Source organism: Galeopterus variegatus, unplaced genomic scaffold, assembly GCF_000696425.1.
Source record: "Galeopterus variegatus unplaced genomic scaffold, G_variegatus-3.0.2 Scaffold333, whole genome shotgun sequence".
NCBI lineage: Eukaryota > Metazoa > Chordata > Mammalia > Dermoptera > Cynocephalidae > Galeopterus > Galeopterus variegatus.
In genome coordinates, this window is record NW_007726444.1 from 316,250 (window position 1) to 342,140 (window position 25,891).

The 25,891-nt window shown below is 40.1% G+C and overlaps 1 protein-coding gene and 1 non-coding gene across 3 annotated transcripts; both read left to right on the forward strand.

The window, feature by feature from the left end:
• Window positions 1–773: 773 nt before the first annotated feature.
• LOC103586337 (chromosome unknown open reading frame, human C15orf40) lies at window positions 774–24,232 on the forward strand. 2 transcript variants are annotated; one of them, XM_008567588.1, is made up of 4 exons: window positions 774–915; window positions 2,087–2,213; window positions 5,014–5,141; window positions 24,047–24,232. In XM_008567588.1, exons 1-4 carry the CDS (start codon window positions 802–804, stop codon window positions 24,131–24,133), a joined length of 456 nt encoding a protein of 151 aa, XP_008565810.1. In that variant the 5' UTR covers window positions 774–801; the 3' UTR covers window positions 24,134–24,232. The 2 variants fall into 2 exon arrangements, with proteins under 2 accessions (XP_008565810.1, XP_008565809.1); XM_008567587.1 differs by lacking the exon at window positions 24,047–24,232 and adding an exon at window positions 6,733–6,847 and having other exon boundaries at window positions 802–915.
• On the forward strand, window positions 14,572–14,646 carry TRNAT-GGU. The gene has a single exon. It is a non-coding gene; the product is annotated as a tRNA-Thr (tRNA).
• Window positions 24,233–25,891: the final 1,659 nt, after the last annotated feature.

Below are 25,891 nucleotides of genomic sequence, written 5' to 3' on the forward strand. Positions count from 1 at the left end.
TGTTTCTTGGGCATCTTCCTTGACTTTTCGCTTCTATTTCCACATTGTCACTCCCCAAGCTCTGAATATTCCAGTTCCTGAATATACTTGACATGATCAGCTCTGCATACCCGCTGCCGCTACTCTGGTTCAGGCCACCATCTCCCATTTAGGTGTCAGATCTCCTACCTCCTGCTTTTCCTCTATTGGCTACACTGCAGCTAGAGGTCTTTCTAAAACAACAAATTGGACCGTGCTTACCCATAGCTTCAAACTCTTCAGTGACTCCATGATCTTTCCTCCGCTGACTTCTCGAGTTCCATGTCTTGCCATGTCACATGTTGCAGTGTATTTGCTGTTACACTGTGGGATCCTCCACGCCTGGTACAAGGAAGGTGCGCCATCGATAGCGGAATGTACCCATGGCCAAGCCGGCACCAGGCTCTACATCGGCTTGTGGACCACAGGAAGCATTTGGGACTCTGCACTTGCTGGTTGACTGCAGGCGTGAAGAGACAACTGGCTCTGTGCACTCTTTGCCGCTCACTCCAATCCTGAGAAGTGACAATACCTTTTTTTCACCTCGGTGAGAAAGAGACCACCCCACCAGCTGAGGGGGTGGGTCATAGCATGATCGGACCCCAGCTCCCATCCTCGTCTGCCGTACGAGAGGGGCGCGCACCGGTTCTGGTGCAACAGGACTCCCTTCCGCCGGCCGCAAGGGGCCGCCCTCGGGCCTCGGCAGATGCTCGGGGCGCCGGGCCCCTCCGCCCGCTTCGTGCGCAGGCGCAGAGGGCGCTTCCGGCGCCTCCGCAGGGGGCGATGCTGCAGCGCGGCTGCGGGCTGAAACAGCTCCGGGGAGGACCCGGCGCTCGGGCCTCCGCTCGGCTCCTTTCTGGCCCCGAGATGCCTAAACAAGTTGGTGCGACGAAGAAGGCCAGTAAACAAGTCCCGTGGCGGTGAAAGGGTGGGCTGTAGGGCTGCTCTTTGAGGAGCGCGGAAGAGATGCGCAACCTGCGGCTGGGTGGAAGACACCGCTGTTGTCACTCAGTTGTCACTCAGTTCCGGGGCTCCGGACAGCCGCCCCTAAGCCCCAGACCTGGGGCTCCTGCGGCCCTCGCTCTGCCTCCCGAGGCTCTGGCTGGGCTGCGTCTGCCGACCTCCCCGCCCCCTCATGCACTCCCAGGCTAGCACTTGAGGTTCCAGCAGCGCCGTGACGCCGGTGCTTCCTTGGGAACTCTGTTCTGCGTTCTACCGCCTTCCTTGCCTGGTGGCATCCCTGTCAGGAGTACACCGCTTCCCCTTCCTTCCCACCAACTGTGCATGGCTAACTCCAACCCGTTTCTCAGACTCAGCTCACGCACTGCCTCCTGTTGGCAGCTTCCCTGATGTCCCAAGGCCGGGCTGCCTTCCCCTCCTCTGTGTGCAGTAATGTCCGGGGCGAATCTCATCGGTGCACTTAGCACAGTGTGTTAAAACTAGGTTTGTTCTTTCTCTGTCGCTGCAGCGCGAGCTCTTTGAGAGCAAGGACCATGTGTCCTTATTCATCTTTACATATCCATTGCTTAGTTCATATTTGTTGAGTAAATTAAAGATCTTAGCACTGCTTATGTCACATAGTAGGCCTTTAAATATTAATCATTATTGTTCCTTCCTCTCCCCTCCTCCCTCCAAACACACACACATGCACACTTGTAGCCTTAGTTCTTACTAGGTCCGCTGCATGGGATGCAAACATGAATAATAATAACAAAGACGCCCCTTAGGAATTGGAAGTACAAAGCAAACGGTAGGAACCAGCACTGAGGTATGGAAGCCAGAATCAGGACTTCTTCCAAGACAGGAAGAAACACTGTGGGGTTGATGGGAAAGCTTCATGGAAGAATTGATTTGAGCCTTGAAGGACGTGGGAAAAGCATTCTATGTGCCAGAAGTACCTAGACACGACTAATCGATTAGCCTAGTTTGTCTTGGTTAAAGGTGGAAGGAGTAGTGGAAGGATCAAATTAAATGTGTGGCAAAATACTTTGTAACCTGTAAAGTTTTGTAAAATATTTTGTAACCTGTAAAAATATTTTGTAAAGTTGTGTGGTTATTGTCATTTTAGGGTAAAAGCCAGAGCAGAGAACCGGAGAGACCACTTCCTGCCTTAGGTCCTGTGACAGTTGATCCTAAAGGCTGTGTCGTCATAGCCATCCATGCCAAACCTGGCTCCAAACAAAATGCTGTAACAGGTATATCTGGGCACTGGGATGGGATTCGCGTATGAATCAGGTCTCCCCTCCATCCTCCTTTTGCCTTGGTTAGCTGAAAGTTTATCCTATGATAGTCGAGCGTATTTTTCACATCTGCAGATAGAGGCTTTTCCATTTTAAAATTCTAGATTCTAATGTAAAGGTATTTGAAAGTGAATATACGATATTTAAATCATGCCAATTTAAGACAAAAACTGTTGTATATTTTCCTTTTTAAAAATTTGGTATATTACAGGGCTGGCCAATGCATGGCTCACGTGGGAGAGCGTGGTGCTGACAACACCAAGTCAAGGGTTAAGATCCCCTTACCGGTCATCTTTAAAGGAAAAAAAAAAAAAATGGTATATTAGAAAGGACACGTATGGAAACATATGTATAGCCTAGATTGTTAGTTTGTCCCATTCCAAAACTGGAGACATTGGCCAGATAAAGAAGAGACATTTTGGTCTAGTTTAATGGTCACTGGCCTAAGGAGGGAGAGAAACCTGAGGTCAGAGACCCCTGATGAATTCCTGTGTGGACTTGTTTTAAATCAAAACAATATAAAACATTTCTGGGCCTAATTTTTTCACCTGTCAGATGAGATATTTGGACTAAATTAGAGGCTTTCAAGCTATTCCCTGGGGCCCTAGAGGTGCCTCAGGAATCTTTGCTTTGGGCAAGGGGGAGAAAAGGCAGACAGGGCTCCCGACTAGCTCTGTTTACGTTTGTTTCAATTGTTGGTGAGATGGGAGGTGCTCAGTTTCCCTCCATGGGTTCAGGTTTCAAGACAGGCCTCTGGGTTTCAAGCCTTTCCTTAAGGTCTCAGGGCCCTCCCCTAGGGAAGAGTTACTGTTAGAAGTTGAATCTATTTTCAGACCAATGTGAGACCTGGGGGGGGGGGGGGGGGTTGGCTTTTGCAAATCCACTAGCTGGGCATGCTCAGTAGAAAGGGGTTATATGACCCTAATGGCCAAGCATGCTCGGCAAAGTGGAATTTATATTCATTAGATAGCCTTAATATGTATTAGAAAGCGAGACTATAAAAGCGGAATCCCGGCCTAACGCAGGGTTGCTGCTCACTTTCCTGGGGCCACCCTGCACTTCACTGAGGTGCATGTGCCTTCTTTTGTATCAAACTTTCGGCCAGCAACTGCTCACTCTCTTGAGCTAGCCTGCGCTCCGTACTAGACTTTAAGGGGGTATTTCTTTTGTATTGAATCTGGTGCGAGCCCTGCTGGGTCTCTGGAGCTAGGCGGTGCTCTCTCTGTGAAATCTGCATTTCCTATTTGTTGCATTAAACCTGTTCTCACTGTCTACTGTGACTCTGCTCAAATTCCTTCCTGTGGCAGAGTCAAGAACCTGGTAAGAGGACGAGATGGGTTAAGGCCAAATACTGGGCCTTCCCAAACCCCTTCTACTCTGGCATTATTGGGAGTCCTGAGAAAATTGGAAACAAGGGGGGATTCTGAAGGAAAAAAAAATTGGAAGCCATTGATCTGAATTATCTTGAAAGTCTTTTTCACCTCTAAAGCTCTGTATTCCAAATTATTTTTAAATTTTGAAAACAAGACCCCAGAATTGGTGTGGTAGGCCTGATTTGTGCTAATGGCCATGGTAGCTTGTCTTCGTTGGCTGTACCCTCTTTGGCCAGCATTTTCTAAGCAGTTGCTGTGGGCACTGTCTACTATTAGAATATTATGTTTTATCAAATCTGAGATGGCATTGATTATAATGTACACAAGTATTATATGGACCAGTAAATAAGAAAAAAATCCATAGCAACTAAACACTTTTTTTCCCATCTATTATAAGACAAATCTTGATTTCAAAGCTGTTAAAATATGAAAAACTGTGCATCTTAGAATCAGTGACAGGATGGGAGGATGGTTGTTTTACCACCTCATTCTTGTAGGTTATATGGCCATGTTGTTTACACAGATGGGGTATAAGAATGCAGAAATGCCTGCTCATCTGTAGTAACAATGGAGGACTACAGGCAGATTACTCTTTAGAAAGACTGTATTGATGGGGGAGTCTGGACCCCTTTTAAAAAACAATGATATTTGTTCCTGGATTTTAAATCATGAGTCGAAATTTATTTCTGAATCACAATCTTACTTTCTTGCCATGTGACACTGGGCACATTACTTCTTGATTCCAATTTCCTCATTTGTAAAATGGAGACGATAATGGTACTAATATCTTCATACGGTCATTATGAGGAATAAACAAGTTAATATTAAAGCCCTTAAAACATGTTTGTGTGCAGTTAAAGTTAGTGTATAGTTATTGCTATGTAAATATTAAATAAACATTATTAAATTTTAAAAACATTCAGGATGCCTGTCACATACGAGATGAACCTAGCCCAGAGCTCTTATTTCCCTGATGAAACCCTGAACAACCCTGGACAATCCAGTGAGCTGCCTTGTCCATGCACTTCCTCATCCATGACATTGCTGGGGCTGAAGCCCAGCTCCTCTGACTCCCAGCCTGGGGCCCTTCCTCTCAGACCAAGTACAATTTCTAGTTGCCTAAATCCAGGATACTCCCCAGGACTCTGTAGGCCCATCTTGGTCAGCAGGGTAGGGTAAATATCAGTTTTCTTCTCTGGATTTATTTTCTGTAATGGTAGATATGTATTTGCCATGTTTATGTTACCTTAACTATGATTAATCATTAATTTCTTCTTTCGTCAGTTATTAGTTAAAAATCTACTGTGGGCTAGGGAAACGCAAACTCTTTTATGAAGAAAAAGAACTCCTTCAGGATAAAATCCACACTGTTTTCATTCCAGATTTGACAACTGAAGCCGTAAATGTAGCTATTGCAGCACCTCCGTTAGAGGGAGAGGCTAATGCTGAGCTCTGTCGCTACCTTTCCAAGGTCTTAGAACTCAAAAAGAGTGATGTGGTTTTGGATAAGGTAGGTCTTGCTCTCTTTCTAAACATTTTTGATTACACATCAATCTTAATTTATTAAATGCTGATTTTTTCCCAAATAATTGGAAAACTAGTTGTTTTTAACTTATTCATTTAATCACAAAAGTCTGTGAATCCTTCCTATTTAGTCTCCTTCATTCTTGCTGCCTCAATCATAATTCAGACTGTTCACACTACACTTATTTTCCTTAGATGCCACCATTTCCAGCATTTCCTCCTTTCTAAATTCATTCCTGAACCTGCGGTCAGATTAATTTTATCACCTCTTTCTTCAAATTATCAGCACATTAAAAAATCTAAAACAGTTTCTATTGTGTGTCATCTCCCCACATTGTCCTTGCTCACTAACAAAAGCTCATTAGGAAGATAGAAGTTTCATATGAAGTCATTAATGCCATGGTTTTGCACTAGGGATAGGTATCAAAATCACCTTGGAATGATTTCTAAATACAGATTCCTGGGCATCACCCCAGACTTGTTAAAATAGAATCTTTAGAGTGGGGCCCAGCTATGTTTATATTTCTTAATGCTCTATGTGTTTTTCAGTGCTACACTATATAGCTCCTCTGGGTTCTCTCTGGCATTCAGAGTCACTGGTTCATAGACTGCACCTAAAAATCCACCTCTGGATCGAGCCACCTCCCTCACCTTCCCCTCCTGTGGTAGGCCATTTCTGATCTTCCATCAAGTGCTCATGCTCTGACATTTGCCTAAAAGGCACTCTGCACTCTTCTACCTGTGCAGATTCTACCTATCTAGATAAATCTCTGCTCAGATTTTATCTTCTTTAAAGGATGTGTTTGAAAGAAAGTCCTTTTTAAAGTTGGTTTTTTTTTTTTGTTTTTTTTTTGTCTTTTTGTCTTTTTCCGTGTCCGGCAACGGATCACAACCCTCAGTGTTGCCCCCGTACCGGACCAGGGACCGGCAACGGGATCGCAACCCTCGGTGTTGCTCCCGCGCCTCGCTCAGCCAGTGAGCGGAAACCAGTCTGTATGTGGGATCCGAACCCTCGGGCGGGAGCGCCGCCACGCTTCCCAAGCGGCGCACTATCCAGTGCGCCACCGGGCCGGCCCTAAAGTTGTTTTAAGTGACTGAAATTACAGCACTTGGATGTGTAGTTGCTTTTCATTTGGAATTTTCAGAAATGTGTAACAATATAGAGACTATATTGTCTGTATTTAGAATTATTTTTATAAAGGTTTATATAAAATTGCAATATTTATTTTGGCATTTTAAAAATATTTTCATTTTTAATTTAAACAAAATAATTACTTGAATCTAGAATATTGTGAATCTGGATTCCATATTCATTTTGAAAGCTTAATGCCCAGCTTTTATATTGTAGAAATTGATGTCTGAAGGTAAAAACCCTGGAGAGTTGTAAAAATTTGTAATAAGGTAGAATCTAAGAGATAGTCTTTGGTTAGACCAGAAGTGGCCAGGAGAAAGGGGTACCTAAGCCATCAGGAAAGCCCATCTGTAACAACCCCCTGTGGACATGGCTGCAATGGGTACAACTGAGGTATGCTGTCTAACATTAGAATGTATAGCATGTTTTTTTCTTTTTGGTCCAGGGTGGTAAATCTCGTGAAAAGGTTGTGAAGCTCTTGGCCTCTGCAACTCCAGAAGAGGTCTTGGAGAAGTTAAAAAAGGAAGCTGAAAAAAAATAAAAACAAAACATGAAAAATACATTTTTGGTAGGGCCGGCCTGTGGCTCACTTGGGAGACTGTGGTGCTGATAACACCAAGTCAAGGGTTAAGATTCCCTTGCTGGTCATCTTTAAAAAAGCAAAAAAATACATACTTGGGAAACTTTTTTATTGCTAGTGATGAAGATGCTATTGAATAGAAAAATATATTTAAATGCACAGAAGAACATGGGAGAAAAATATATGTATATTCACATAAGAATAAGACTAAAAAAGGTAGAAATTTTAAAAGTACAATGAGAAAAACAGGTTCTAAAATCCCTGACCACAAACAGCTTGGAACATGTTATTCTGATTTCATGGCATTACAAAATAACAGAGCTGGAAAGGATACTCAAGATGACCTGATTTAACTCCTTCTGTTCTGTTATGGGGGTTCTGATATCCAGAAGCTGAGAGACTTGAATTCAAGATCACATCATGCAAGATGCCAACTAGAACCCAGGTCCTTTGACTCCTGGTTAAATGCAGTTTATCATGATTGCACATTAAAGTAAACATGTCTCCACAATTTCTGGAATTCTGGGAATTGCCTTCCAATCCAGCTTACAAGTTACAGAGAAAAACCTATCACACTGCTTTGTAGTCTTACCTTATATTTTAGGATGCTTATCTAAATGCAAAAAAATCTTTTTACATCTTTTAAAAACTATATTGCCAATTTTGTGAAAAAGTAAATGAATAATCAAGACTTGTTTTTTAATATTAATTTTTTTTTGAGAAGTCACTGAATTTTCATCCTCCTCAGTGGTAACTTGCAATTATCAAATATAATGTATGCTATACGAAGTTATTACGTGAGGTGGGCAGTCCCGAGGCAGATGCTTCATGTATTCATTTTCCATCTTTCATGTTGTACTTGCCAAGATTCTTCTGCTGTGGCCGACCAGATCAAATTCGAAGGGGCTTATGCTTTGGTGCAGGTTTACTAATTTAGTAAGGTAAATAATTACCTTTGCTGATCAGTTGTATGCTTTGTCTAATAAGAACGTGAGAAAAATGTATTGAAAAAAATCATTAAGAACACAAAATCCACAAGAACCAATAATAAAAATTCTTGATGGTAAAAGAGCTGGAAACCACTTATCTAGCACAACTCTTATTTTGTTGATAGGAACCAAAGACTTTTCTTGTCTAGGTGGGTCGATTGTCCAAGATCACAGTGCACATTAATGGCACAGCTCAGGTTTAAGCTCAGCTCCCTTGTCTTCTAAACTACTGTGCCTTACTGCCTCCAAATGTGCTTTGGTTTTACATGGTTTTGGCTTAAGAACTTTTCTCTCTCTTTTTCAACAGTGTTCCAGTGTGCTATAAAAGCATTTTTTTTGTGGTTTCGACATGGATCACTATTAGGATGCTTTTTTTGACAAGTTACAGAAACACAACTCCATTTGGCTTAAGCAGTAAAAGGATTTATTAGCTTACACATCTGGAAAGTCCAGAGGCAGGGTGTACTTAGTGGTTAGTTTGATTCAGCAGCTAAGTGATGTCATAAAGGACCCGCTTTCTTTCCTTCCCCTGACACTTTAACAGTGCCAGCTTCATCCTTGGGCCTGCTTCCTTCGTGGAGGCAAAAGGCCATGGTTTCAGGTTTAACATCCACATATGACCCCCTATAGTAGGAAAAAAGATTGTTCAGAAGAGCTCTGGTATTTCTTTTCCATAAGCTCTCAGTCAGCCTCCCCTTAAATCTCAGCCCAAATTAGGTCACATGAAGTTTCTAACCCAGTCCCTGTGGTCAGAGAATGCCATGCTATTAACATAAGTTACCTAAGCCAGTGACTAGAAAAGAGAATTATCCTTCCAGACAAATTGGATGTGTTAGGGCCGGCCTGTGGCTCACTTGGGAGAGTGCGGTGCTGATAACACCAAGGCCACGGGTTCGGATCCCATGTAGGGATGGCTGGTTAGCTCACTTGGGCGAGTGTGGTGCTGACAAATTGGATGTGTTGAAAAAAGAAAAGAGAATAACCCTAATTGTTTTAGGCCAAATAAGGCCCATTTAGAGCTAAAGATGGGTTCAGCATATTCAGAGGCAAAGGAATGAGCAAAGAGTGGATACCTGAAAACAATTGAGAAAAGTTACAAAGAGAAGAATGGATGCCGGAAAGGAACCAACAATTTCCACTACAATAATCTATTTACTTCATTTTAAATGGCCGTATTTTAACATGGAAACTTTTGCCTAATCCAGGTTTTTTGAGAAACATAATATCTTGGAACAAAGAAGATACATTCCAGTGACACTTTATGATCAAAAACTATTGACAGAGACGGGAATTGGCCCAGGACCTTATTCCAGAACATGATTGCCTTCTTCCCCTGCAAATAAGGTAGTCTCCAACAGTCTAACACCGTCTTGTCCCCCACAGGCCTGTTCCCCACTAATGACAGATCATAGCTAAGGCCAGGGTACCCTGACCTGCTGTAGAAGTTCAGTTAATGCAGCTTTCTTCAGCTGGGCCTTGGTCTTCCCCCAAGAATACTGAGGTGGATCCAGTGACCCAGCACCAAGGACACAAAATCTCTAACCTCCATAACAATTGTCTAATATGATTTTAGATTTGCCCACCCCCATTAACTTTAAGAGAATACTGGCTAGAAAATCTAAAAAGTGATCTGTTTACATTGCCTTTTTTTAATCCTGTGCTGTCCTGAAGTTCCTGGCTTAGAGGCAGCTCATGAATGAAATTTGAAAGACACTTTATCCAACTATGGTGACCAGTTAGGTGAAGTTCTAGTACTGTATCTGTTGTCTGTCACTGCTACCTTGATAAAAATTACTCCTGCAACAAGGATTAATTATTAACTCGGGTGCCAGTACTTGCCAGACACTGCTAAGTGCTTTGCCTACACTGTATGTTGACAGAACCTGGGAAAGAAAAACCTGGCTCATTCTGCCCTGAAGGCAGGAATAGAGATTTTGGATTCCTGATTCCTGTAGGCCATTGTACACTTTTCTCTTGCTTAGGAGATGGGGAGAGAACCAGAGGACGTAGGTGGCACCTTTGCAGTGTTTAAAGTTCCAAACAGCTAAAAACTCATAAACTTGAGGAGGCAGTTTTCTGGGCTGTGGGCTGCTAGCATCCCCCTCTTACAGATTCCAGGATTTGGTTAAGTAATTCCTTAACTGTAATGCAGAATTTGAATTTTACAACCTACCATGGTCTCAAATTCAGATTGTTTTAATGCATGTGACTAGAGACTAAAAACTTTGAAGCTAGAGTTTCAATTTACATCCAAGAGGTGGCACTATAATGCAGCAACAGAAAGCCACACGTAATTGGAAGAAGGGAATTAATTCTTTTTGAAGTCAACAGCACTATTAGGAAATCTGTTCTGCAGTGCCAGACTGCCAGTCTCACACACACTGATCCTCCTCCTCGTCTTCTCAGATTTATTCCTTAGGCTTAATCCCCTCATATCTTAAAGAGTTTAGCTCAGGCCAGAGTGTGCTGTTATGGGGGCGGGGGGAAGGGGGGAGACAGCTGGGTACTCAGGATTCCCAGGTCAATGCCATGTGGAATCACATGGTCCCGAGTACCTCCCTTAACTCTGCAGCTTTTCAAAATCCCATGTAGTCAGTGTTTTTGAAAATGAAATTGGGCTGAGCAATTGGCAAGATCTAATTTCTCATCGAGATGCCAACTTATGAATTTGAGTGAAGAACACACCTGCCAAATAGACTGCATAGTGGTACCCTCTACTGAGTACATTCTGTTCCTTTGGGAAATCTCTTCAAGAGAGTTATCACTTGAAAGCTGCTTGGAGAGGTTGGGATCAGAGCCAGGGAAATTAGGGGTCAGGGTCAGGGAGCTACAACTATCCGGAGCTCCTATTTCTGCTGCAGGGACAGACTGTTATATATCAGCCAGTCACAGCTCCTCTTCTGGGACAACATTGGAGACAGTGATCCTTCATGGCACAGGAACTCCCTTTTTCTAGGCAGCAGGAAGACCACCCTACTACCCACATAGGCTTTCCTCAGACACTCCTTATAATTCAATTGATAAGGTTTTTAGCATTTTATAATCTTAGCTGTCTGTCCCAGAGTCCATCCAGTCCCCTTGATAGAGTTTGGGCAGGGGAAATCCCCAAACCTTGCAGCCACAGGTTACAGACTCCCTGGTCATTTCCACATGAAACTCATCTCATCCATGATGTGGTTTTACTATTGCAGTGGCTTTCAAATTGTTTCAAAGCCTTACATTTCCTCAGAGTTGCCTTGGGGAATGGGGCAGTGTAGAGAATAAGGGAGCAAGTCAAGTCAGCAGAACTATAAAGAAGTATAAAAGCCGTACTGTCCAATATAGTAGCTGCGTGCCACATGTGGCTATTCCACACTTGAAATGTAACTAACTGAATTTAAAAACAAAAACCAAAAGCATCGTCGGGCTGGCCCGTGGCTCACTTGGGAGAGCGTGGTGCTGACAACACCAAGTCAAGGGTTAAGATCCCCTTACCGGTCATCTTTAAAAAAACAAAAACAAAAAGCATCATAGAAATAAACGCCATGTTGGAAACAACAGAGGAGGCTGAAAACATGGTGTGGAATTTAGAGGGCAAGACAGAGAAGAGTGAGCAAAGAAAGGAAAACGACAGCTATTAAAGTCAGACAAAGGAAAAGCAACACGTACATAATTAGGGTCCTGACGAAGAGAACCAAAAAAATGGAACAGAGCAAATATTTAGATATACTCAAGAAAATAATGAAGAAATAAAAGATGAATTTACAGAAAGGGTGCAGTGAACCAGGTGAACCAATGACAAAGAATAATCAACAGTCAGACATAAACTAGTAAAGTTGTCTGATTTCAAAGATTTTTTTTAACAAGCATGTGGCAAAAAGTTGACATCATAGAGAGGGAGGGGGAGATGCAGTAGATGCATTCTCATCTGTGGCTGATGGGAATTGAATTGCTACAGTATCTTAGAAAACGCATCAGCATTTATTAAAATTAAAAATACAGATCTTTTAACCCAACGATTCTACTTTTGAGTCTATCCATCGGAACACATAAAAGCACCAAAGGATATATGTACAAAAGCAATGAGTACAGTATTGTTAGTATAGGGGAAAAAGGAAAGAAACAGCATGAGTCTATCTATAGGAGAATAATCACATAATCAATGGTAAATCCATACTATAGAATATGATATTATTAAAATTAAATAGTTTATAGCTACTGACCTTGAGTGATTTCTATTATATTCTGTTGAGTGAATAGTTACATGCGTGTGTAAAATATGTATTTTTTTTTTTTTTTTAAAGATGACCGGTAAGGGGATCTTAACCCTTGACTTGGTGTTGTCAGCACCACACTCAGCCAGTGAGCAAACCGGCCATCCCTATATGGGATCCGAACCCGTGGCCTTGGTGTTATCAGCACCGCACTCTCCCGAGTGAGCCACGGACCGGCCCGTAAAATATGTATTAAAAAATGTATAAACCCGGGCCGGCCCGGTGGCGCACTGCTACAGTGCGCCACTTGGGAGCGCGGTGGCGCTCCCGCCGAGGGTTCGGATCCCACATACAGACCAGTTCCTGCTCACTGGCTGAGCGAGGTGCAGGTGCAGCACTGAGGGTTGCGACCCCGTTGCCGGTCCCGGTGTGGTACGGGCGCGACACTGAGGGTTGCGATCCGTTGCCGGACATGAAAAAAAGACAAAAAGGAAAAAAAAAATGTATAAACCCACATTAGTAAAAAAGGAAAAATATATATTCATCAAATTTATATATATTTATATGGGCATGGTGAACAAGAAGCACACAAAACAGGCCATAATCACTGGTTGGGTGCAGATTATTCATTTTTGTATTGTTTCACCTTTATAATATTATTTTGTATACACACAAAAAGTACACAGTTAAGGAAATTTTAAGATGGGAAAAATAGACACAAATGACAAAACTCTGGCCTTTAAATTAGGGCAGGTTTATTTACCTAATTCAGACAAGGAGGCAGGAGATTCTTTAGGGAGTTAAAGTCACTGGCAGTGGAAAAAAAACATGAGATCATCATCACATCATCCCCTGAAGCTGTCTCAGGAGAAGTCACTGAAACCCAGAGAAAACCTAACTGGTAATTAATACATGGGGCAATCTGTGCCCCTTAGGGACAGTAATGAAAACATCAACTGAATCAGCCCATCAGTTCATGAAGACATTGCAGAAAGATTTGTGAGCTGTGCTTCTTGCACCCAAGTCACCCAGACATACCTCACTCTAACTCTGGAGGCACCGACCTGACATTGGCTGGCACCCATAATGTACCTTGCCCAGTGCTGCATACTTTATGTATATAAGGGATCTTCAAAAGTTCATAGAAGGATTTGTATTATTTTTTAATTCCATTTTCTATGAACTTTTTGAAATATCCTTGTATGCTTTCATTTAATCCTGCAAGGAGACAGATAAATCACATATCATCAGTTTTGATGGAAAACCTGTCTCCTTCATTAACCTGCTTCTCCCATTGTATCCTGTAAATCTTTAAATCTGAGGGGTATTATCTACAGCACCTCTCCGCTTTTCCAATGTGACAGCAGTGATAACTAAATTCTTCAGAGGTAAGAATGATGCTCTGGCACCCAGAGGCCTCAGCAGTGTCACAGCAGCTGAAGAGTTACTTCCTCCTGGGCCGGCCCGTGGCTCACTTGGGCAAGTGTGGTGCTAATAACACCAAGCCCAAGGGTTCGGATCCTTATATAGGGATGGCCAGTTGGCTCAATTGGGAGAGTGTGGTGCTGACAACACCAAGTCAAGGGTTAAGGTCCCCTTACAGGTCATCTTTTTTTTTTTTTTTTTCCTTTTTGTCTCTTTTTTTGTGACCAGCAATGGATCGCAACCCTCAGTGTCACGCCCGTACCAGACCGGGACCGGCAATGGGATCACAACCCTCGGTGTTGCCCCCGCACCTCGCTCAGCCAGTGAGCGGCCAGTCCGTACGTGGGATCCGAACCCTCGGCGGGAGCGCCGCCGCACTTCCCAAGCGGCACACTGTAGCAGTGCGCCACCGGGCCGGCCCCTACAGGTCATCTTTTTAAAAAAATAAAAGCAAACCTTTCTAAGTTTATAAACAGAGGAAAGATTCTTTGAGTAACCTATATAATTAGGTTTTTCACACAGAACCAAAGCCTATTTAGTATTTCAAAGTCTTCATTTATATATATTAAATATGCTTCTTTGAGTAAAATACAAGATACTGAAAGAAAAATCCAAGTAGGCTTTTCAGTGAATAGAATAGTTTATATATAATAACTAATTTGTCTGACATTACCAAAGCAAGCACTTGCACAAGTAACATTTCCAGCTAACTGAAATCCAATGGTAATACAAGCCATCTCGAGCTAGGAGAATTTATTTCCTACATTTCCTAATGAAAAAAAATTCCCTTTCACTATAGACAACAGTGCTAATTAAAAGAAATCAACAGCCCAGGGCATAGACTTACATACACACTTGGGTTGAATGAATCAAATGGAATAGAAATTTTTTAAGGTGTAAAAAAATTGTATTTAGGAACAAAGTGTTGTGCTTTTATTAGAGTTCATTAGTGCCACCAATGACCATCAAGGCAAAAGATCATTTCTGTCCATGTTAGCACTCTGAACTTAAAACTGACATTTCATTATTCTTAATTCTATCATAAAGTCCTACATTTTCCTTAAGGTGAATAAAATTCAAAGGGAAAATTACGGGCTGGCTGGTTAGCTCAGTTGGTTAGAGTGTGGTGCTGGTAACACTAAGGTCAGGGGTTCAAGTCTCCGTATTGGCCAACTGACCCCCCAAAGAGGATAGGGGAATTACATCCTCGTCCACTGAGGAATGCAGCTCGAAAACCAAAACCATGCTAGAAATCTTCCCAAATGTCTTTTTCCTATATGGTTCAAGAACCCAAAACTATTCTCAGAACAGTGACTCTAGGTTCTTATACTCAAATCCTCCCAGAACTCAAAAACAAAACAAAACAAAATACAAACAAAAAACTCTTTATCTCAAGTCCCTAGCAAGGTGTTCTCAAAAGGACATTAATCAGTGTGGAATATACTAAAAAGCATGTGTACTTCACAGGGCCTGGTTTTCCAAAGTCTTGCAGTTTCAAATATTGACGTTGCAAGGACAGGAAATTTTCCCCAGGCTAGTGAGTCTCTGTTGCAAGATAAGAATTGTGGCACAGCAGTGTTGCTGGCTCAAAGACAGACTAGTAACTGATTGTTATATAAAGATACTGAGAAATTGCTGTAAGATCACTTAATTGTTTACTGGGATGTCATCTGGCTTGTAAGTTACCAACCTATATTGTTAAACTATAACCCCACCTTTGTTCTCTTCCTGTAACTTCCTGGTCTGGAAAGTAAATGCAGGAAGAGAACCCCAATTCAGCATTAATTTCCCGAGGAAGGGATCCCTCTTGCTGGAGGGTCCCCGGGAGGTTAACCACTTCAGGGCTTCTCACTGTTTAGAAGAGATGGGCTTTGAGTAATCCTTTGCATCTCTGTCACCCAGGGGAAGTGGGGTGAAAAATCTGTGGGGGGCGAAGCAACACAAAGCAACAAATCAGATGTGTTCAAAAATCAACATTTGACATTTTAAAGTCAGTGCCAATTTCCAAATGCTACTAATTTTAGCTCAACTTTTACACAAACTTTCTTCCACATTCGAAGTGTTGGTTATTTTCTGAAGGATATAATTTGCTGTCCTTTTGCTAATTCACATATGAATTCACATAAGGAAACAACCCACAAATCCTTAATTCTCAATGTTTCCTGCTCTGCCTCATCTTTTATCAGTTACTCTACATCTTTCACATCAACACTATGCTTTACAATTTACCAAATACTTCCCTCTCGTTGATTCAACAAATATTTATTCAGCACCTATTATGTGCCACTGGAGGTTTAATGGTCACAACTCTAGATTCTATTGGCAAGCTCTTCCTTTGGTCATTTATTTTTATAACCCTGTGAAGGTGGCAGGGGCGTGTTGTCCCCATTTTTGCAGGTGAGCTAATAAGCTCAGAGTTTAAGTGATTTTCTCAAGATCACATGCCTTGTGAGGACAGGATTGGAAGTCAGGATTCTTTATGCTGTTAAAAAACAAAAATCACCACCACATAGATTATTCATGCAGAATGTAGAAATAATTCATGTTAAAAGGACACTTCTCATTTTTTCAATGGGGCACAGATTTCATTATTATTTTAAAAATTTATACATATGTATGGGGAACAGAGTTGACTGTCAGTATTTGTGTACAGTATGTGAGCAAAAACATTATTGGCATGTTCATCATTACAAATCATAATTACTTTTTGTGTGCCTTACTCAATTACTACTTACCCCCCTTCCTCCTCTCAAGTTTTTTTTTTTTCCCTGGGGGTGGCCAGTACTGGTACCTTGACCTTGACCTTATAGGTGGTACTCTAAATCACTGCACTAATTGGCCAGCCCCATTTTTTCAAGTAGGACTGGTACTCAGGCCATATGCAGTCTAGCTGTACCATGTGTTAAACATATTTAAAGACTCACTAGCATCAGAATGAACCACTAGGATCTGGTCAGAAAACTCCCAGATCTAGAAAAGACAAAGCATAAGTAAGCATAACTGATTACAGGGTACAACTCTTCCAGAGCTGAAACAGCCAGAAATGCTGGAAGCTCCAAAGGACTGGTGGAGATTACGCACGGTATAGGCCATTCCAAACTTTTAAAAGTATTTATGAAGCATCAAGAGACTTATTTTCCCTGTAATAGAATGCAGGACCAGGAAAAATGGGATGCTTTACATCTCACTTATTGTCTTCATTTATTTATATATTTATTTATTTATTTATTTTTTTTTTGGTGGCTGGCTGGTACAGGGATCCAAACCCTTGACCTTGATGTTGTCAGCACCATGCTCTAGCCAACTGAGCTAACCAGCCAGCACTCAAGTGGTGTCTTTATCTTTGAGACTATTTTCCTACAGTTGTCATATACAGGCACATATATATATTTCTGAATTAAAATCTATAGCTGAATCTACATCGTTATGAGTCATCATTTTCACACATCAAGAATCTTTACTGTTAGTGCCTTTCATATAGAGTTGGGCTGAAGGAAGGATTGATTTTGTGTAGCTGCTTAATATAACACTACAATTACATCTCATAAAAATAAAGTGCTCCTGGAGATAGAGAAAAAATAAAGTGCTCCTAATTTGGATGGAAAGCACAAGAAGCCACATATTCATTAATGTGCAACAAATGCTGTATTCATCTGTTCCTGAATATTTCTACAGATTAAAATAGAAAAAGCTTAAGTGGATTTTTTTCTTTGAAATTTTAATAACAGGTACACCAGCTAGTAGAAATCATGGACATATGATGGTTTGCATTGTAATCATAATTTCTGTGTGCGTGTATGTTTTGTATTGCTTTTATACAGAAAAGTGTGGTTGTACTCACAGGTTCAACATTTCTGTTGTCTTGCTGTTGACTTTCACTTTCTTTGTGGAAGATGCATTGTTCCATTCTTTCCCTCCTGACCAACATTTAGTCTTTAACTTGTAACATTTGGCTTAAGGTTTCAGGATTTAGCACTTTGATTTTGGTACATTCTCTCACTAGAGATAACATATGCTATAAGACACTATAAGAATATAAATGAGTCTATTATCATTAAAAGTTACTTGACATTACATGAATTGGACTAGTTTTATTATTTTCAAAAACTTTGTGTTAGTAATTTTTTAGAAATTTGCCAGGTTTTGTAAATAGAAAACTCTCACCTTATCAGGAATGAGTATGATTGCTTTTCCCATGGTTGCTCTTATTATTAATAAATGTGTCTAGCCTAACCATACTCTTAAAGTAGTAACTTATGAGATACTCTAGTTTCCCTTCAGATTGAAATAATGAAGGTTGAAAGTTGCTTTCTGATGACATTTTTTTCTATCCAGTCTGCAGAATATGATTGGGAGAAACTGTGACATACTGTGTCATCAAAACTAGAACCTTGCTTTGTGAACTTTCATTGGGTTATGTGGTTTCTCTCAATATGATACCTGGAAACTTCATGTATACAATCAATATCATTATTTCATGTGACTTTCAGTGCCCTTGTAATTTCATAACACACTGATGAGAGGGATTTCTCATGGTTTCTTTCTTTTCTTTTTATTTTTTAAAAATTTTAACCCTAAAGCAGCTTTCCATTTATTTTCCTATCTTGTAGGTAAAATTGACCAAAGAATATACTTTCTAACTGGTGGAATGTGCATACATTAAGTTTGAATGTTATACTGTTCAAAGCCCTTTAATTCCTCATTAGTAAACTCTGAATCTGGCATGATACAAACATTTCCAGCCAATTTCCAGCAACTGGTCACAAATTCGATAAGGTAGTGGCCTCAATAGGTAGGCCTTTGTTCAGTGAAAATTCAGTTAAAGTACTAGTAGTTGGAACACTTGATATTTAAACAGGACTTGGGAATTTTGAAGAGAATATCAGAGACTTCATCTTTTTACTCTGCAATAAGATGAGGAAATCTTCAGGAGAGATGGCAAAGATGTATGTTGTTGCCAGAGTCCTGTGGTATAAGCATTTGTTTTAATTATTATACTTCAAAGTTAGGGAAGTGACACTGCACTGGCAAGTAGGAAACGGAATTTAATTGGAGGTCTTTTTCAATATTAATGGAAACTATGGTTTAATAGAAACAAAAGTAGTCCATATTAGTAAGCTTGATTGCTTTAGTCTTATTTTTTATTTCATTAATCTGCATGTAGATAATGACTTTGTGAGGGATGTTATGTTGTATGCAAAAATTAAGATATTGACTGAGTTAAATACTTTTAATACTTTTAATCTAGTTACTCAAGATATTTAAGTGCTTTTATAGAAAATTCATTTAAAAAATTTTGTTTCTAAAAAGTCAATATACGTTATAGAACTAGCCTAAGTACAAAGAACAGTATATATATGAGACATTATGGTGCCAGAACATTCAAGTAAAACTCTTTCATGAATAAGTGAGGCATGCAATATCTTCCAGAATACATAAAATTATTTCTAAAACATAGCAAAATAAGTGCACTTTTCTTTTAGTGACCCCTACTGCTGTGGATTGATTGAATTGTGTTCCCCAAGGTTCATTTATTGGAATCTTAATCCCCACTGTAACTGTTGAGGGTGAGAAATCCCATTATGGTAATTGAAAGGTGGTGCCTTGAAGAGGTGATTAGATTGTAGGACCACACTGCAATGAATGAATTAAAAATGGTGGTCAGGGCCATGGTTTGGAGAGTCTCTCTCTCTCTCTCTCTCTCTCTCTCTGCTTCCACCATCTTGCCATGTGAGACCAGTGGGTCACTATCATCACCACCAAGGCTCTCACCAGATGTGTTGCCTGGACTTTGAACTTCCCAGTCTCAGAAACTGTAAGCAATAAATTTCATTTTCTTTAAAAATTACCCAGTTCCTGGGCCGGCCCATGGCTCAGTCGGGAGAGTGCAGTGCTGGTAACACCAAGGCCACGAGTTCAGATCCCTATATAGAGATGGCCAGTTAGCTCACTTGGGAGAGCGTGGTGCTGATAACACCAAGTTAAGGGTTAAGATCCCCTTACCGGTCATCTTTTAAAAATATTTTTAAATTTAAAAAATCAAAAATTACCCAGTTCCATATATTTTGTTATATGCACCAGGGACAGACTAATACACCCACCTTCCCAACTCCTGGTCTTCCCTCTCCTTCATCTTTGCCCTTATTTAGAGGATAATTTTTCCTTAAAATTGATTTTTATGCATCACATTTAGAAGCAGTGATATCAATAACCTCAGAATTCATCAGCTGTCTCCCTTCTCTGCCCCTTTCATCTCCTCTATCCTGTTCCCTATTCTCCCTTGCCCATTAATGTTCTTTTATTTCTGCTTCTCTTTCATAGCCAGGATACTCCTTTGCCTGACATTCATCCCCAATTGTTTTATATAACCACTTCTCTTGAGATTGGCTGCTGAAATCCTATGGTAGAACTGAGGCTCTGCTAAAGTTCCCAATGAGAGAGATCAATCCTGGCAGAGGCCTAGTTGACCATTATGTTTCAAATATTCCTCAGAAAGTAAATGAAAATAATCTTCACAACCACACTTTACATTGTCAAGTCTAATACAATATTTTGTCTTCACAAAGCACTTCTTCTGACCCTTCTGTAAAGAATTTAAACATAGAAGATACAGGACAGTTGGGTAGATAAGCCTGCTTGAAGAAACTTGCTTTTCCTGTTAGTTTTTATACTGGTAGCCCCTATTTCAGCAGAGTTACAAGAGCCTACAAGACAGCCATATTTGTCTTTGGGAATATGACTGTCCCCTTCACCCAATTTTAGTGTTCCTTTGCAGATTTTAAGTTAGTAATATTCAGATGAATTATGGCTACATAATGAAGTAATAAAAGGAGTTTGGTTTATATGTTTTAAGTAACAATTGTGTGAATTCTTCCTGTTTGCTGGGTGCTCCTTTTGAATATTTTGTAAATTGTGTCAGAGGAGGAGGAAGAAGGGCAGTGACTGTGAAGAAGGCAGGAAAGAAGATAACTGGAGATCAGTGGAAGGGCAGCAGAAGGAGGACACAAGGCAGACATCTGCCCTGACCCCCAGGGTCAGAAACTTTGCCCTTGTCTCAGATGTTGAATTCAAAACTTGGATCTCATTCAGGCTTTGAAGGTAACAGCCACATCTGATGGCCCAAGCATAAGTAAAGAAGGGAAGGGTGCCACTGCAGAAAAGAAAATATCCAGCTTTCCTCTCTTGGATAACCTTGAAGATGGCCTTCAGGGGACAATTAGACAGGTTAAAACAGGATCTGTTTGGATTATTCTAGCTGCAACTACCTATCTTGGCTACATGTTGATTGGTCTTGGAACCAATTTTTTATTTTTGATCTTTGTTTAAGATGTATTTAATTATGTGCCTACAAAAAGTCTGTCTTGGGGCCGGCCCCGTGGCTCACTCGGGAGAGTGCGGTGCTGACAACACCAAGGCCACGGGTTCGGATCCTATATAGGGATGGCCGGTTTGCTCACTGGGTGAGCGTGGTGCTGACAACACCAAGTCAAGGGTTAAGATCCCCTTACTGGTCATCTTTTTAAAAAAAAAAAAAAAAGTCTGTCTTGTAACTGTTGTGTAAAATAAATCTAATCTATGGTTTCACTTTTATCATAAAAAAAAAAAAAATTAAGGGCCGACCCCGTGGCACACTCAGGAGAGTGCGGCGCTGGGAGCACAGCGACGCTCCCACCACGGGTTCGGATCCTATATAGGAATGGCCGAGGGTTGTGATCCCCTTACTGGTCACGAAAAAGACAAAAAAAATAAAAAAAATAAAAAAAAAAAAAGAAAGGCTGTTGGAAAATAACCTCGTCTGAGCTTCCTGAGAAGCATCCCTCACTCCAACCCTGTCCCTTGGACCCACAGATCTCCCTAATTAGTGTCAATAGCTGGCACAGCACCGGATCCCACTCTAAAGCTAGAGTCAGCTACTGTACCAACTGGTCAGCACCTATACTTTACCAGTTGATATTTTTTTTTTCCTTTTTGTCTTTTCTACTGACCGGTAACGGGATCGCAACCCTCGGTGTCGCGCCTGTACCGGGGACCGGCAACGGGATCGCAACCCTCGGTGTTGCGCCCGCACCGCGCTCAGCCAGTGAGCGGGAACCGGTCTCCACATGGGATCCAAACCCTCAGCGGGAGTGCTGCCGCACTCCCAAGGGCGCACTCTCCAGTGCGCCACCGGGCCGGCCCAGCCAGTTGATATTTTTAATAACACCTCTGCTTTCCAAGAAAATCCTGGGTTGTAGTCAGATCGCTCTTGACTTTCTAGGATAAATATCTGCAGTATCAAGACCTATCTATGTAACAGCACTGGTTTGTTGCCTACTGATATAATTAGAAGAGTACAAGGAAAACCCTTACCTTATTATTAACATTTTATTTACATCTCAGTGTGAATACCTGATTTATTAGATCTTCTCATTAAATAGTTACCTGAAAGGGTAGCTGTTCAAGAAGGCGTGATGGAGTAGGACCTGGAGAAGTCAACCTCAAGGGTTGAGAGTGAGGTGCTAAGAAGGCAGCAAAAGGTAGATTTAGGAAGTTGCCTTTTAATTCCTTTGATCTATGGTGAAACTTGTACTCTTAATATTACCCTTAAACCAAATAAAACCTTTTCAATAGATATGAAGGACAGAGTGGGGGGAAAAAAAACCCACAAAAAGCTTATCTCACCATATTAATAAATGGGCCAAAAATTGGAAGTAAAGCCTAAATGTTTATAAAATTTTTTATTTGAATAAAACTATTGTAATAACCACTAAAATGATTTGAACAGAATGATCTTCTGAAGGGAAGTTACAGCATTACTGTATTTATGGAAGAGTAAGCAGCAAAGGTGCACATTTGGAAGTGAATATAGCATTGTAAAATCAACCTACATTAAATTCCAAAAAAGTAGAACAGTCAAAATGCAGCATTATTTACACATGATTGAAAAGGAAAGTTTGAACATGCAACTTTTATATAACATGTGAAATCTGACCTGCTATGTTTAAGTTATCAAAAAGCCTTAGAGTCTGTATAAGATGATATGTGCCCTAATCCCACCCATCACCAAATCAAGACACTAATACTGAGAATGATTCCTTCCTCATTTTGCTGCTTCATTCTTGATTTCCCTCTAAAAAGAGACCAAAAAAATTGTGTAGCTGATTCATACCTATAGAGTAAGTAATCACAAATTACCATAGTCACATAACAAAGCCAAAAGAAATATAGTACAATTGTTTTACTGTTTCAACTACTGATGTACAGTACATCACAAGTAAGCATAGCTGTGCATTCACGAGCTGACTGTACTAAAGTCTGTACAATTTTAGAAACAAACACATCTGAATATATGGATACTCCCTTATCTTACAAAGTAAAGTAAGCATTTTCTATTTAAAACAAAGACATAACTCCTGGAAGTCAAACAAGGAAAATATACCAACTCAAAGCACTATTAAGTAATGAAACAAAGAAGAATTGAGGAAGAAGTCAAGCAATATAATCCACAACATTTTGGGGGGAGTGTTTATTCCCAGTAACCATCACATTGAAAGTAAGTCTCATGTTCCAAAAATGAATATTCTCTAAAATCAGATGTAAAACTATGTCCAACAACAAAAGACACACAAACTTTTGTCATGTTAACAAAGTAAATGGTTTTACTAACATTTCTATCAGTAATAACCATAGGGAGGCCGTTGGTTATAACCATAGTGTCCATATTGGTGGGGATAGTAAGGTTCTTGTCTGTGCTGTGGGTAATTGTTACCCCAGGATCGTCCATGCCACTGATTGGATCGATTGTCACTTGGCCACCCCCGTCTGCTATCCCTACCTCTAAACTGTCTGTTATCTTGCAACCTACAACAAAACAAAATGGTTTTTAAACTTCTCTTATAAAAAAACACATAAATCTTTTCCAGTGCATTTAATTTCTCAATCTAAGTAGAAAAGAGTAAAAAAAAAACATTTTTCTGTACAGAATGTTATAGTACCAGTTATTCAAAACTTTCCTAAGATTTAAATCCTTTTTCCAGTATTATACTTTATACACTTTACACAGAAATAGGCAGACAAACCCAAACCAATAGGATAACTCTGAATCAAACTGAAATCTACTCAAAATTGTACAAAACCAATATGATAATTTATTCCTTTGACTATTCTGAATTATTAATTAGAAGTAATTCCCATTTTACAAAATTCTTTCTAAAGTAAAATCAAAATGATACCTTTTTTATGAAACTGAACATGAAATTTTAGAAGATTCTAGGTTTTTAAATCATATTTGCAAAGAAAATATTAGTCTACAGAAAGGACATTTTTAAAAAACATTAAAACACAAACAACTGAAAAGTAAGGAAAAGAATATATGGTGTTGACAAAATATTGAAGCAAATATTTATCAAGCTCTTACTATGTGCCACACACTGTTACTAGGCACTAAGTATACCATAACGAAAACACTGGTCACTGCCCTCACTGACCTTATGTTTAGCAGATTAAAGCTATGCTCTCTCAAATCAACCATCTGCATTTATTCTTCTGAAGTAATACATTACCGATTGCCTCTATTTCTTTGGTTCCCACCAGCTCTGCTATTCCATTCCTCAACAATTGGAGGAAGGCACTCAGGAGGGCGTTTCAGGTATTCCTGGTACTCTTTGTCATCTTCTGTGAATCTATTGGCAAACATCTCTTCAAAATTTCGAACAGCTTCAGAAGTGTCAGTCATTCTGAAATTCTGTACAGTTTTTAAGAAATTTCTATAAGAAATTTTTAAAAAATTAACACTATCTTACCATATTATGGAAAACCAAGAATAAACTGTTTTAGGCAGGGTATCCATAAAAGTCCCTGTGTACTTTTAAATTTAAGATAGACTTTAGACTTTCAATTCAACATTTCTTCACTACTGTGTTCCAGACATTGGATTAATAAGGAGTCTGGGATACAAAGATGAACAATATATCATGAACCCTGCCCCCAAAGAGTTCCCATCTAATAGAAGAGATGTGTTAAAAATATAAAGGAAGGAGCAGACAATGTCAAGAAATAAGGTAGGCAGAAGTCAAATTGTGAAAAACTATATTCAATGCAAACAATTTTGTGCTTTTTCTGGTAGGAAATGGGGAGTTACAGGTGGTTTAAGCAGGGAAGTCTCAAGATCAAATTTACCGTTCAAAGGGATCACTTTCTATCAAGGTACAGAATAGATTAGTGAGATTAGATTAAAGGCAGATTACTGCAATAATGTAGGTAACATGCTTAGTCTGAGGCAGGGACTGTGAGAATAGTTTTTAAAGGATTCCAAGAGGAATTGATCACTGACTAGATAGGGGAGGAAAGGGGAGAAAAAAGGTTAACTCCCAAGCTTCTGACCAAATGACTGGACAGACAATGGTGCCACAAGAACTACAGGAAGAAAAATGAGCAAGGATATACACTGAGTTTAAAGTTAGCTATGGTATATACATCCAAATGAAGGGTCAGTTCACAATTAACTGTTTGGGAGTGAGAACTGGGTTGAAGATGAATATGGGAGATATTGGCAGTTTTTCTGGTGGCTAAGGCTATAAGTTTCTTGGTGATTAATGCTGTAAGAATGGATAAGATTCCTCAGGGAGAATGTGGAATAAGAAGAGTATCAAGGAACAGAACTCCAGAGAACATCAGCATTTAAAGAACAGTCAAAGATAAAGAAGGGACAAGAGGAGAACCCACACGGATAAATAAAAGGTGAACTGGAAGAGATTATCATAGAAGGCAAGAAAATAGAGCAGTCAATAATGGCAAATGATACAGTGATAGAAAGAACCAAAAAGAGAGAATTAACTGGATTTAGCCATTAGGAGGTGATTATTTTAGAGTACCAGTCATGTGTCACTTAATAACAGGTATGCATTCTAAGAAATGCATCGTTAGGTGATTTTCTCCTGTGCTAACATCATACAGTGTACTTGCACAAACCTAGATGGTATAGCCTACTATACACCTAAGCTATATGGTATAGCCATTATAATCTTATAGGATCACCATCACATATGCAATGTGCTGTTGACCAAAATGTCATCTGGTAAATGACTGTAGTAGGGATTGAAACAAGTCTGCAAGTGATTGAGGAGCAACTGGAAGTAAGGAAATAGAAATCTACACTGAATGTAGATTAAGCTTTCAAGACGCTTGGCTAAAAACAGGAGAAAAAAAGAGGTTACTGAGAGATTATCTCTTATTTTACCCAGGATAAAATATCTGAAATTATTTATAAAAGAAAACCAATAAAAAAGGGAAGACTGGAAATACAGGAAAGATGTAAAAACAGAAAGGCATTTAGATGCACAGCTATTAAAGTGTAGGGTAACTAGTTTATAATGTTATCCACTGTATTCTTATTCCAGATTCTGTGACAAATGAAAAATAACTGCGATAGATATTGTC

Excerpts from the sequence above, each read along its gene's own strand:
- LOC103586337 (XM_008567587.1), top strand. The coding sequence starts at position 802 with ATGCTGCAGCGCGGCTGCGGGCTGAAACAGCTCCGGGGAGGACCCGGC. Across the intron at positions 916-2,086 it reads AAGTTGGTGCGACGAAGAAG|GGTAAAAGCCAGAGCAGAGA; the intron begins GCCAGTAAACAA and ends TTGTCATTTTAG. Across the intron at positions 5,142-6,732 it reads GTGATGTGGTTTTGGATAAG|GGTGGTAAATCTCGTGAAAA; the intron begins GTAGGTCTTGCT and ends TTTTTGGTCCAG.